This window comes from Microcebus murinus, chromosome 1, assembly GCF_040939455.1.
Source record: "Microcebus murinus isolate Inina chromosome 1, M.murinus_Inina_mat1.0, whole genome shotgun sequence".
Taxonomy (NCBI): Eukaryota; Metazoa; Chordata; class Mammalia; order Primates; family Cheirogaleidae; genus Microcebus; species Microcebus murinus.
The window spans coordinates 99,103,089-99,117,390 of NC_134104.1; the positions used below are offsets into that span (position 1 = coordinate 99,103,089).

At 41.0% G+C, this 14,302-nt stretch overlaps 1 protein-coding gene across 1 annotated transcript in view; it reads right to left on the bottom strand.

Moving 5' to 3' along the window:
* Positions 1 to 4,504, bottom strand: part of PPM1L (protein phosphatase, Mg2+/Mn2+ dependent 1L) — a 280,128-nt gene extending 275,624 nt beyond the window's left edge. Inside the window, exon 1 of the mRNA XM_012782771.3 lies at positions 2,783 to 4,504. Within this exon, the coding sequence (XP_012638225.1) occupies positions 2,783 to 3,181 (399 nt within the window). The 5' untranslated portion in view covers positions 3,182 to 4,504. The remainder of the gene's footprint in view (positions 1 to 2,782) is intronic.
* Positions 4,505 to 14,302: the final 9,798 nt, after the last annotated feature.

Here is a 14,302-nt window from a genome sequence, read left to right on the forward strand (position 1 = left end):
GTATAGGAGTCTGTCTCTCTCACTAGACTGAAACTTTTTGAGGATGAGAGTTGTGTCTCACTCACTCTTATATCTGCAGCGTGCTATCTATCTGGGTATATATTCAAGCCAATTTGTTCAGTGGCTTAACATAAAGATCAACAAACTAAAGGCCTCAAAAACTAGCCATGCAGCCTTGAGAAGGTCACAACTTCTCCAGCCATCACTATATTAATTTTGAAATAAAATTAAATTTCTCATTTGTCTTCTGTACCACTCCAGAAACAGGATATATAAAAATAATAGAAAGTTCAGAAAAAGCTTTCTCTTTTCTGGAAGGAGATAACAGTCATCTATACCAAAATCAAACAGTGGCACCCTCCTCTGGTGAATGTTAAAGGAACTAAACAACACAAAAGACAAGAATTAGATGGTGGGATTTCCTCTGAATGATATATAAAGAAAACTAAGAGAGAAATTACCTAATATCATTTGTTATAATCACACTCCCAATAACTACTAAATAACTCCTTTTATAGAACTTCCTTTATTTTTCCTTAAAGCAAAGCCAAAATGAATGAACTGGCTAAACATGGTAGGAAGTTACAGAGAGAACAATTATTCTATTTTTAAAGATTCTAATAATATAAATTATTTTGTAAACACCATGCTTTTCAGTTTAAGGCACAATGAAAAGCATTTCATGGTTTGGCTAACAATGATCATCTTTTCATTTATTATAAAAAATGTAATGAAAAGCCAGGTACATGTAAAATATTTTTAGTAAAATAAAAGCATTTATCATGTCCATTTTCTGGATGGTACATTTACCACAAGATAGTACTGGAAATTTTTCAACCTGAAACCTATTTGGGTCTGCAACTTTTAGGTATTAAAATATCAACTTAAAAAAATGTAAAAATCACTTGCATGTGAAAACTCAAAACATGCCAATATATCACACTTGGACAACTGCAACCAAAAGTGTCACAACATTAATATTACAACCAGACCTTTAAAAGTAAAACCTTGCTTTCTAAGATCAAAAGCAGATTATCAGCAGCCAATAATTTTTAATATAAAAATATATAATAATATATGCTTATTAAATTATTGACAATTGAAGAAATCACAGCTTTCTTTATCCTGAGTCTAGATACATAAAATGAAAAAACAGACATTCTGATTTAAGCCAAGAAAACAAATCAGTCATTATACTGGCAACCTTATCGTTCAAGTATGTTTTGACCCAAGTATGCAGCATTTCTTCCCTCAATTAACTTCACATCTATCACCTACTCTGTGACCAAAGGGGGAGGAACCCCACACTACCCAAAAGGTTCCAAAATTACAACCAGTGAGAAACTTTCATTCTGAAAGACAAAATACAAACAGGTCAGGGTGGATGGAAAATAGGAAAAACTGATTTCAGTTCTACTAAATAAATAAGTTTTCCTACTAAGTTTGTCATTCTTGGCAAAGTGGTTCTACCAGGCAGGTAGACAGTAAGTATCTTGGAAAGATCAGCAGAGTGGTGGGTGGAGAATGAAGATAAGATACTCAATTGAAAGCTTTCTCAAAGTTCACCCAAAACAAAGGCCAAAGAACAAGCAAATGCTTGAAAGAGAATGACATTCCCTGTAATTCCCTACAGCCCACCCAGAGAACAGAGGGCAGAGAAGGGAACTGAGGTGGGGAGTTGAATAGGGGGAGGAGGAATGAAATAAAGGAAGAGGGGTAAGAATAAGAAAAGTATGCTGACAAAAGAAAAAAAAACAGAGTATGCAGCAAGGAAACTCCGTTACAAAGTGCCTAATTGAGAGAGATGGTGTGACTAGCCTGGTGCTTTTTGGAGCCTGGCGCTGGAGCCACATTTACCACTCACTTCACCTGGGCCAGCGGGCAAGGATCATATCCAACCATCGCCTAACCTCCAGTAAACCTGGGCCCCAGCACGCAAGCCGGGTGCCATAAAAGTGGAAGAGGGGCCTGAACCAACCTCTAGCCCCATCTCTTGCTCCCAGACGAACCACAAAGGAATCTAGAAGCAGAGAGACGTCTGCACCCCCACGCCTGCCAGGGCGCAAGGGTGAGGTCGGGGAACCGCCTCCTCTCCGGGCACTGCCACCTCTGCAAAGGCCAGGGGCATCTCGGTCCCGTGCTGAAATCCGACTAAAAACAGGCTGCCAGCGAGGTGCTCCTGTCAAGTGGCCCGATTGCATTTGTAAAGTTGATGTAAGTTGGGAGGAAGTGCAGAGCTGCCCTTAGGATTCCTCCCTACAGCAAAAGCGATGGGGAGGTGTTGTCACAGCTTCCTTAAACTCTCACTGAACCCCACTCTGCTCTGTAGCCTTAATCTCTTTCCCTAACCGAGCGTAAAAGATACTGTCTTCCTTCTTTGTCCCGAGTTCAGCCTCAAACCCTAGAACGGGGGCACCGAGGCACGGGACCAGAGTTCACTGGAGATATCATTAATTCTCCCCCGCTAAACAGCATAGTCATTTGCTGGGTTCTGGCCTTGGGGACCTCTTAATAAGAGACACGAAATATGTTGTGGATAACTCTCCCTCCGCTAAAATGCACCCTCAACCCCAAGACGTCTGGATCCAGCGGTGCTTTTGCTAACTTGAGCCGCATTTATCTGGCTGGGCACTAGGTCATCACCACGCCCCTCGCACCCAGGTCCTACCCCGCGGCGCACACCCTGTCCTGTTGTTTACACACACACACAGGCACACACAGAGAGAAAGAGAGAGAGAGAGAGAGGAAAAGAGAGAGAGAGTGCTCCATGGGTAAGTCCTACCTCTCCCCCGTGCCCGTCGAAGATCCCAAAGATGGACGGGTGTGTCTTGTTGGCCAGATCTGTGAGAACTTCGAACCGGTCCTCCATGTGGTCTCTCCGGCCCTGGATGGAGTACACGGCCACGTTGTGGCTCTTGAACTCCCAGGTCTTGGAAAATTCTGCCTCCAGCACATCAAGCCCCCCGAGTCGATCATTCTGCATGATCTCGGCTACCTTGCCCTTCACCATCTTCACGGCATCCCGGCTGGACTTGACGATGGTCTTCACCTCGTCGGTGTGGAAGAAGTAACTCCAAAGCGCCAAGCTGATGCACAGCAGGAAAAGCGTCTCGGGTCTCAGCAAGAAGTAGCGCATGATGCGACCCAGCAGAGACAGCAAAGTCATTGTATCCTCTATCATTTATTATCGCTAGAGCCCCAACGACAGGCAGCGACGCGCGCCCCGAAGGCTCGCCGGGTCCCGGAGCACTGCGGGGACAGCCCGCGGGGAGGGAGGCGGAGCAGCGCCCGGGGCTGGGGGAGGAAACTCACCGGGCCGCGCGGGAGGCGGACGAGAGGGCTGCTCCGAACCGGCAGCGCGAGCAGAGGCAGTTTCCCTTTTGTCTCCCCGCCTCAGCGGCCCAGAGGCCCGTCCCCGCCGCCCGCGCCGCCTCGCCTCTCTTCCTCGAGCCCCTTTGTGAAATCGCCGCGGTGGCGGCGGCGGCAGCGGCGGCGGCACCAGCAGCAGCAGCCACCGCAGCAGCAACCGCGGGTTGAGCGAGGGGAATCAAGTTAAAGTTCTGCCGGGCGGGTCCACCGCAGTGAGCGGGAGAGTTCGGGGGCGCCGGCGCCCGCGCCTCCCCTCCGGGCGTGACCCCTCACGGCTCCGAGGAGCGATCAGCAGGTGAGGAGGCGCAGGGTTCGAGAGCCCGGCGGGCGAGGGATTTACGTCCCCTCGGTCGCCGCTGCAGGGGAGCGCAGACACGGCCGAGCGCTCCAATTCCTTCACTCACCCCGGGGAACCCCAGAGAATAAAAGTTTCGCGGGAGCCTACACAGAGGCGGGGGTACGCGGAGCCTGGCGACGAGGCACAATCGGCGCTGAGCCGCAGGCGGCCGGCCGGGCTCTGCCTGCCTCTCCCTGGCACCTCCCGGCTCGGCTCGGCTCGGCTGGGCTCGGCTCAGCTCGGCTCGGCTTCGCTAGCGCGCTACCTCTCGTCCTGGCTCGCTCCCGCCCCGCCCCTTGCGCGTTCGCCCCGCCCCGTCCCGCCCCTTGAGCCTGGACTGGGCACCCCGAGGTGCTCCCTCCGAACTGTCAGAGGTTGAGGGAAGTTCGGCAGCAGCTGGCGCGCGCTTCCAGCTCGGGGCCGTCCAGGTGAACCGAGGGGGAGGGAAGAGGCGGGTCCTCCGCCTAGCTCTTGCGGAAGGTCGTTCCTGCCCCCTGTCTGGCCTCGCAGGACAATGTCCTACTGACCCGGGTAGTCTTAGCGTTTGTTTCTTGGGAGCCACTGCTGCTCACTGGGAAGCAGAGAGCCGCACGTGAGCGTTCTCCCCTTCAGGAGGCTGCACGGTAGTGCAGTCCCCGCTTCGCCAGGCATAAGGCAAGCGAGAAGGGACGCACTTCTCCCAGCTCGCTTTGCGAGCCGGCCGTCGCCTCTGCGTTCAGCAACTGAGGCCTGCCGGGATCTCCCGAGAGGCGGAGAGCCAGCCCGGGGCCTAGCAGCCTTTACCCGTCAGAGAACAGCAGAATGGGGGGAATCGGAGCCCCATGGAAGTGCGCTCGGGCGGGGTGAGGAAGGACCTCCCTCTCTGACAGCAGCCGTACCCCGTGGAGCAGGGGACTCAGCAGCCACGAAGGACTTCTCTGGTCGCCACCTTTCCACAGGGAGTCACGAAGCTTCTGGGGGTGGGGGTTCCTGACCCTGCCTCGGGGCAGGGGCTCTGACTCTGCCATTCAGGTTTGACGGGGCCCTCAAAGCTCCGAAGCAGCTGCCTCGTACCACCCTCTAGGTCGTGGCGCGAGGAGGTGCAGCAGGGACGCGAGACATTCCATAAGCACAGGGGACTGCCACAGAGCACAGTGCGGGCCCCCAGGAGCCGTGAAGGATAATTTGAAAGGTGCACAGGTGTCGGTGGGCCTTAAAGATGGGTATTGGTACAAGAAAAAAACAATGTACAAGTCAGCCTAAAATAGGGAAACAAGTGAGCTTTAAAGAAAAATATTCACTTTTGCCACCCCTGTCCAGGAAGAAGAGTGCTGATCTGCTTTTTCCAGCCCTCTGGACTGGAGACTAGAAGCTGCCTGATCCCAGCAAAGACAGTGTCTGTACCCCTTTAGCACTCCGCCTTGGTATGATCCCGATTACTTTTTAAAAAATAAATAAAAAGAAGTACTGGAAGGAAATACACCGAAGTGTTCACAGTGGTTAACTACAGTAGATTATATGTAGTTTTCATTTTCTGCCTTAGATTTTTGTCTATTTTCCACAACTTTCCCAAAGTTTCTACAAAAGGCATAGACTTTTCCATCATAACCAGAAAAAAATGAAAACTTAACATTTAAATGACATATACACTATGATCTCAATAATACAAATATGCACAGAAAAGATAAAAGGGAAGTATGAGGAACTGTTGCTAGTATGTTATTTTTGACAACTAGGATATAATTTCCTGTTTTGCTTTGCACTTTTAGGTATTTTTCCACCTGGTAAATAGAGAAAACACTTTAAAATCAATTCAGTCATTTTGTTCAATAGTCAAGAGGTTCCAAAATTAGATAATGAATTCAAAAGCCTTTAAGAACTACAAAGAAAAGTAATGCAAAAAAAAAAAAAAGTAATGCAAATTACTTGGTGTTATTGTGAAGATAAGTTTATATTTCTACTGTAAATTGGCAAATTGCTTTGGGGAGCATTGTCAGTCATTCTGTATGTGAATCTGTTTCTGTATGCCAAAAGCAACTTGCAGCTAAGCTGATAAAGATTACAAAACTACATATCAAACTAGGCCCTGCAGTAGCAGTGGAATTACAAACCCAGAGGCCCATACAACTTGTCCTCTATGTTCCTATTTTGATGACAATAGAAGAGACACTCATGAGAGACATGACTTCTGTTTCCCCCATACCTAAGAAGAGAGATTACCATACTGGTCTCCCTAGAGGTTAAATAGCAAGGCTTGACTTGATGAATTAATTAATAAATCTAAATATCCTCCAGATTCTGTGGAAATATCCTTTGACATTTACATCTAAGTAGTTCATCTGAGTGAAAAATCAATGAAATAATTTTTCAAGCAGACCCTATAGGCATTTTCCTATTTCTGTTAAGAAATTCATGTAGTTTACATGGCAATTTCAAAAATGCCTAAATAAGCTTTTGGTATAGTTCACTGTGAATTTTAATATATTAGGGAAATTAAAAAGCCCTTCTTCTAGTGACAAACTAACATTTGCATATTGTTTGAGATTACAAATATTTTTCATGTATAGCAATTTATTTCCATTCTCATAACAATCCTCTGAGGAAGATAGAGTAGCTATAATATCTGTTTATAAATATGAGGAAAATGAGGCACAAAGATGTTAAATGAATATCACAATTCAACAAATAAAAAGTTGGAAACTGAAAGTCAGTTCTTCTGATCACCAGTTCACTACTGTAACATTTATTTCCCAGTAACACTGAGATGATTCATCTAATTTTTATATTTCTCTACCAACATTTCACTAGATCACTATTACAGAAGTCTCAAAATGTATACATGGGTTCTTATCCACAATTCTGATTTTGGCCTTTGGGACAAGCACTGCACCATGAGTATTTACCTTACCCATTGAGATTACCCGTGGGGCAGAAGACAAGTAAGTGCAAGTAAACTATCCTCTATGTAATAGCCTAAAAGCTCTATCACCAAAGTAAAATAATGTCTGAATTTCACAGGGAGGAAAGAGACAATATAAAGTGTGCATTATACAAATACTTTGCCATTACAAGTGTCATGGTAATGAACAAAGAGTTAATAGCAATCCTAGGTTTTCAAAAGACGCAACAATAGTGCAAAAATAGTTTTCAGGTAATTATCATTTTCTATGCAATTATGACAGCTCATGTCAGCCTTACAAGTATATTTAAAAAACGAAGTATATAGCTTTTAAAAGTAATTTATTCTCAAAAAATGTTCAGAGTTGTAGCTCTTAGGTTTAAGAAATCTTTAAAACAGAGTTTGATAACCAATAAATCTATTTTCTAGTATGTTGTTTTATGATGTCCTCATCTATTTTTGTTTTTGCCACCTCTGCCTCATATTAAGTTATAAAAATCAAATGTAAAGTGATTTATCAACTGAGCCTCTGAATGATGAATATGATAATAAATGCCCTGAAGTAAATTTTAAATGAAACTTATACATATAAAAATTCTCTGCACATTTTAAAATTTCCCAATGACCAGTTTGATTTGTATTCTTAAATTATTCCTGCCATCTGCATACAAATATGTACTGGATATTGAGTAGAACTCTTTTACTAATATTTTATCAACATATATCTATATGTATATATAACCTTTTAAATAATACATATAAATGAGCGCATGCAAGTATTGTTATTAAGCACAACAATCACAAGTAGTACACCCATGAATCTACTACCTAACCAAAAAACTAGACTGTGACCAGTATTTTTATACCAGCCTAAGAGTTCTTTCCCTAACCCACCTTCCTGCCTATCCTCCACAGGTAGTTCAGTATCCTGAATGTTATGTTTTATCATCCCCTTGTCTTTTTAAAAAATAACTTCATCACATGTCTGAATCCTTAAATAACATATATTTAGTTTCATTTAGTTTTGAGCTTTATAAAAATGGTATCTTACTGTATATATTCCTCTGGTACTTGTTTTTTCACTATTATATTTCCAGATCCTCCCATATTGTTATATATAGCTGTAGTTCAATTATTTTTACTGCTATATAATATTTATTGTGTGACTGTTCCATAATTTATGTATTCATCTTCCTTCTGTGGATGTTTGAATTTCCAATTTTTTGCTATAATGATCAATGATTTTATGAATTATCTTTGTGCTCTCTCTTGGTGCACATATACAAGTTTCTCTAGAATATATATACTTGGGAGGGACATTACTGGATAGTAGAGAATGAAAATGTTAAACTTTACAATTTAGGAACAAATTGTTTTTGAAAATATGTTGCTCCTATTTACACTCCCACCAACAGTTGTAATCAAAGCTTCTTAATGTAAAAGACCATAAAAATTCTATGTTAAAAGTGGTTTTCAATTATTGGTCCTTTCAATAAATGGCTATCCTTGATTATGTCTATTAAACTATATTAAATCTTCATCACTTCTCATAAAACCTTTCTAGATGCAAAATTTAATAAATCTTCAGTTTTAAATATCTTTCAGTATATCAATAAAAAATTTAAATGAAAATAAAAATTTTTTTAATTGCCCTTTAAGTGACAAGTGAATGTTTCAGTAGTACAGCTAAGAAAAGAAATTCATCACTTTATTTAAGGGTAATGGTATATACTCAAGTGTTCTGTCAAATGAAGGACTAGCATAGTGGTATGTGCTTGTAGTCCCTGGTACTCAGGACACTGAGGCAGGAGGATCTATTGAACCCAGGAGCTCACATCCATCCTGGGCAACATAGCAAGACTCCTGACTCTTTTGGGTTTTTTCAGCATATTATTGGGGTACAAATGTTTAGGTTACGTGTGTTGCCTTCCTCCCCTTCCCCACCCCCCCGCCCTACCTAGAGTCAGAGCTTCAAGCATGTGCATCCCCCAGATAGTGCGCATCAGACTCATTATGTATGTATATACCCATCCCCTCCTCCCCCACCCATCTGCCTGACACCCAATAAATGTTATTCCTATATGTGCACTTAGGTGTTGATCACAGAAACCAATTTGCTGGTGAGTACTTATGGTGCTTATTTATCCATTCTTGGGATACTTCACTTAGTAGAATGGGTTCCAGCTCTATCCAGGAAAATAGGTGCTATATCACCATTGTTTCTTATAGCTGAATAGTACTCCATGGTATATGTATACCATATTTTATTAATCCACTCATGGATTGATGGGCACTTGGGTTGTTTCCACATTTTTGCAATTGTGAATTGTGCTTCTATAAGCATTCGAATGCAGATGTCTTTTTTATAGAGTGTCTTTTGTTCTTTTGGGTAGATGCCCAGTAATGGGATTGCTGGATCAAATGGTAGATACACTTGTATCTCTTTAAGATATCTCCATATTGCTTTCCACAGAGGATACACTAGTTTGCAGTCCCACCAGCAGTGTAAGAGTGTTCCTATCTGTCTGCATCCATGCCAACATTTATTGTTTTGAGACTTTTTGATAAAGCCCATTCTCACTGGAGAAAAGTGATATCTCATTGTGGTTTTGATTTGCATTTCCCTGATGATTGAAGATGTTGAGCATTTTTTCATATGTTTGTTGGCCATTATTCTGTCTTCTTTAGAAAAGTTTCTGTTCATGTACTTTGCCCACTTTCTGATAGGATTGTTTGACTTTTTATTACTGATTTTCTTGAGTTCTAAATAGATTCTAGTTATCAGCCCTTTGTTGGATATGTAGCTTGTGAAAATTTTCTCCCATTCTGTGGGTTGTCTGTTTGCTCTCGTCACAGTTTCTTTGGCTGTGCAGAAGCTTTTTAATTTGATCAGGTCCCATTTATTTATTTTTGTTGTTGCCGTGATTGCATTTGGGTGGTCTTCATAACTTCTTTGCCTAGGCCCATGTCTAGAAGAGTATTTCCAATGTTTTCCTCTAGAATTCTAATAGTTTCACACCTTGGATTTAAGTCTGTTATCCAGCGTGACTTGATTTTTGGAAGAGGTAAGAGGTGTGGCTCCGGTTTAAGTCTTCTACATGTAGTTATCCAGTTTTCCAAGCACCATTTATTGAATAAGGATTCTTTCCCCCAGTGTATGTTTTTGTCTGCTCTGTCAAAGATTAGATGGCTATATGAGGATGGTTTTATATCTGTGTTCTCTGTTCTGTTCCACTGGTCAATGTTCCTGTTCTTGTGCCAATAACAAGCTGTTTTAATTACTATAGCCTTGTAGTATATTTTGAAGTCTGGTAAATTGATACCTCCCATTTTGTTTTTATTGCCAAGAATTGCTTTTGCTATATGGGGTCTTCTCTGGTTCCATAGAAAGTGTAAAATTATTTTTTCTATATCTGTGAAAAATGATGATGGTATTTTAATAGGGATTGCATTGACTCTGTAGATCACTCTGCATAGCATATACATAACGATGTTGATTCTGCCGACTCACGAGCATGGTGTCGTTTCCACCTGTTTACATCCTCTGCTATTTCCTTCCTCAGTGTGTCATAGTTCTCCCTGTAGAGGTCTTTTACCTCCTTAGTTAAATATATTCCAAAGTACTTTATTTTCTTTGTTGCTGTTTTGAAGGGAATTGAGTCTTTAATTTGGTTCTCACTTTTACTGTTGTTGATGTATATGAATGCCTCTGATTTGTATTGTATTGATTTTGTATCCTGAGACTTTACTGAATTCATTTATCAATTCAAGGAGTCTCTTGGTTGAATCCTTGAGGTTTTCTAGATATACCATATCATCAGCAAAGAGTAAGAGTTTGATCTCTTCTGCCCGCATTTGGATGCCCTTAATTCCACTCTCTTATCTGATTGCTGTAGCAAGGACTCCCAGCACTATGTTGAATAGAAGTGGAGATACTGGGCAACCTTGCCTTGTTCCAGTTCTAAGTGGGAATGCTTTCAATTTTTCTCCATTCAGTATGATGTTGGCTCTGGGTTTATCATATATGGCTTATATCCTTCTTAGGTAAGCCCCGTCTATACCTATTTTGTTAAGCATTCTTATCCTAAAAGGGTGTTGAATTTTGTCAAATGCTTTTTCTGCGTATATAGAGAGGATCATATGGTCTTTGTTTTTGCTTCTGTTTATGTGGTGAATTACATTTATAGATTTGCGTATGTTGAACCATCCCTTCATCTCTAGGATGAAGCCCACTTGGTCATGATGGATTACTTTTTGATAAGCACCTGGATTCAGTTAGGTAGGATTTTGTTGAGAATTTTTGCATCTATTTTCATAAGGGATATTGGTCTGTAGTTTTCTTTTTTTGTTACATCCTTTCCTGATTTGGGTATCAGGGTGATGTTGGCTTCATAAAATGTGTTGGGGAGGATTCCATCCTTCTCGATGTTGTGGAATAATTTCTGAAGGATAGGCACAAGTTCTTTGTAGGTGCAGTAAAATTTGGGTGTGAAACCATCTGGTCCAGGACTTTTCTTTTTAGGAAGGTTTTTTTTATTGCTGTTTCAATTTCAGTACTTGATATTGGTCTGTTCAGGAATTCTATTTCTTCCTGGTTGAGCCATTTCCTCCACATTTTCCAGTTTGTGTGCATAAAGGTTTTTATAGTATTCATAAATTGTATCATGTATCTCCATGGCATCAGTTGTGATTTCTCCTTTATTGTTCCTGATGGAGCTTATTAGATATTTTTCTTTTCTGCTTTTTTGTTAGTCTAGCCAAAGGCATGTCAATTTTGTTTATTGTTTTAAAGAACCAACTTTTTGTTTTATTAATCTTCCATATAGTTTCCCTGTTGTCAATTTCATTTAGTTCTGATTTGATCTTATTTATTTCACTTCTTCTGCTGGCTTTTGGGTTGGTCTGTTCTTTTTTTACTAGCTATTTGAGTCAATTAATTAGGTTGTCTATTTGTGATCTTTCTGACTTTTGGATATAGGTGTCTTTGGAAATAAACTTTCCTCTCAAGACTGCTTTAGCTGTGTCCAACAGATTTTGATAACTTCTGTCTCCTTTGTCATTTAGGTCAAAGAATCTTTTGATTTCCATCTTGATTTCCTTATTTATGAAGTAATCATACAGCAGAAGGTTGTTTAGTTTCCATGACTTTCTGTAGAAATGAGAGTTCTGTTAGGGTTGATTTCTACTTTTATTCCACTGTGATCTGAAAAGATACTTGGTATAGTTTCTATTTTTCTAAATTTTTCGAGACATGCTTTGTGTCCTAGGATATGGTCAATCTTAGAGAATGTCCCCTGAGCTGATGAGAAGAACATACATTCAGTGGTATTTGGGTAGAATGTCCTGTAAATGTCAGGCCCATTTGTTCTAGAGTTCTGTTTAAGTCCATTATTCCTTTGTTAATTTTCTGTTTTGAGGATCTGCCTTGTGCTGTCAGTGGAGTTTGAAATCTCTGGCTATTATGGTGTTGTTCTTTATCAATTTGTTTTATCAAGGAGAGTTTGCTTTATGAATCTCAGTGCACCAAGGTTGGGTGCATACATATTTAGAATTGTTATGTCTCTTGTTGAAGGTCACCATTATATAGTGACCTTATTTGTCTTCTAGTACTTTTGTTGATTTAAAAACTAAGTTATATGAAATCAAAACTGCCACACCAGCCTTCTTTTGGCTTCTGTTTGCTTAAATTATTGTTTTACACCCCTTTACCTTTAGTCTAACTGCATCCTTGCAGGTGAGATGTGTTTCCTGAAGGCAGCAGATACTTGGCTTGTATTTTTTTTATCCATTCAGCCAGCCTATGTCTCTTGAGTGGGGAGTTCAAGCCATTCACATTTATTGAGAGAACTGATAGGTGGGGCAGATTTCTGTCCATTCTATTGGGTTGAATTTTGTTGCTTTGTTTTCTCTCTTGAGCCATTGTGGTATCCAGATTTGATCTTTAGCTTTTGATTTATTTTACATTCATGAGTATTTATTGTGCTGATCCATGTGTAACACTATTTTGAGTACTTCTTGGAGGGCTGGTCTTGTCTTGGTGCATTCCCTCAGTCTTTGCTTATCTTGAATGTCTTGATTTCTCCTTCATATACAAAACTTAGTTTTGCAGAGTACAAGATTCTAGGCTGGGTGTGATTCTGTTTCAGAAGAGTGAGAATGGGGCCCCAGACTGTCCTTGCTTGTAAGGTTTTAGTAGAGAAGTCTGGTGTAATTTGGATTGGCTTTCCTTTGTATGTTACTTGTGTATTTCACCTTACGTCTCATAGAAGACCCTCTTTAGTTGATATTTTGGTCAGTCTGATGACTGCATGTCATAACGTCTTCCTGTTTGCATCGAATCTCCCAGGGGTCATTTGAGCTTGTTGTACTTGGATATCTAAATTTTAAGAAGGCCTGGGAAATTTTCCTCTATTATATCTTCAAATAGCTTATCCAATGCTTCTTTGTTTTCTACTTCCCCTTCAGGAATTGCCATAACCCTTCATGTTAGGTTTCTTCACATAATCCCACATTTCTTGTAGGCTATGCTCTTTTCTCTTATTTCTCTGCTCTGTCTCTGTGACTGACTTATTTAATTGGAAGGTGTTATCTTCAATCTCTGAGATTCTTTCTTCTGTTTGATCTACCCTGTTCTTGAGGCTTTCCACTGTGTTTTGTAGTTCCCTGAATAGATTCTTCATTTCCAGGAGTTTGGTTTGATTTTTCTTTAATATTTCAATTTCTTTTTTTTTTTTTTTTTTTTTTTTTTTTTTTTTAATTATTGTTTTTTATTTTGGCATATTATGGGGGTACAGATTTTAAGGTTTCAATAAATGCCCATTTCCCCCCCCCCCAAAAGTCTGAGTCTCCATCATGACCATCCCCCAGATGGTGCACATCTCACTCACTATGTATGTATATACCCGCCCCCCTCCCCCCTCCCACCTGCCCAATACCCTATTACTGTAGCACCTATGTGTCCACTTAGGTGCTACTCAGTTAATACCAGTTTGCTGGAGAATATATCTGGTGCTTGTTTTTCCATTCTTGGGATACTTCACTTAGTAGTATGGGTTCCAGCTCTAACCAGGAAAATATAAGGTGTGCTATATCACCATTGTTTCTTAGAGCTGAATAGTACTCCATGGTGTACATATACCACATTTTATTAATCCATTCTTTGATTGATGGGCACTTGGGCTGTCTCCACAGCCTTGCAATTATGAATTGTGCTGCTATAAACATTCGAGTGCAGGTGTCTTTTTTGTAGAGTGTCACTGGATCATTTGGGTAGATGCCCAGCAATGGGATTGCTGGATCAAATGGTAGATTCACTTGTATCGCTTTAAGGTATCTCCATATTGCTTTCCACAGAGGTTGAACTAGTTTGCAGTCCCACCAGCAGTGTAGGAGTGTTCCTCTCTCTCCGCAACCACGCCAGCATTTATTGTTTGGAGATTTTTTGATAAAGGCCATTCTCACTGGGGTTAAGTGATATCTCATTGTGGTTTTGATTTGCATTTCCCTGATGATTAGAGATGTTGAGCATTTCTTCATATGTTTGTTGGCCATTCTTCTGTCTTCTTTAGAAAAATTTCTGTTCAAGTCCTTTGCCCACTTTTTAATGGGGTTATTTGATTTTTTCTTCCTGATTTTCGTGAGTTCTAAGTATATTCTAGTTATCAGTCCCTTATCGGATGCATAGGATGCAAAAATTTTCTCCCATTCTGTAGGTTGTC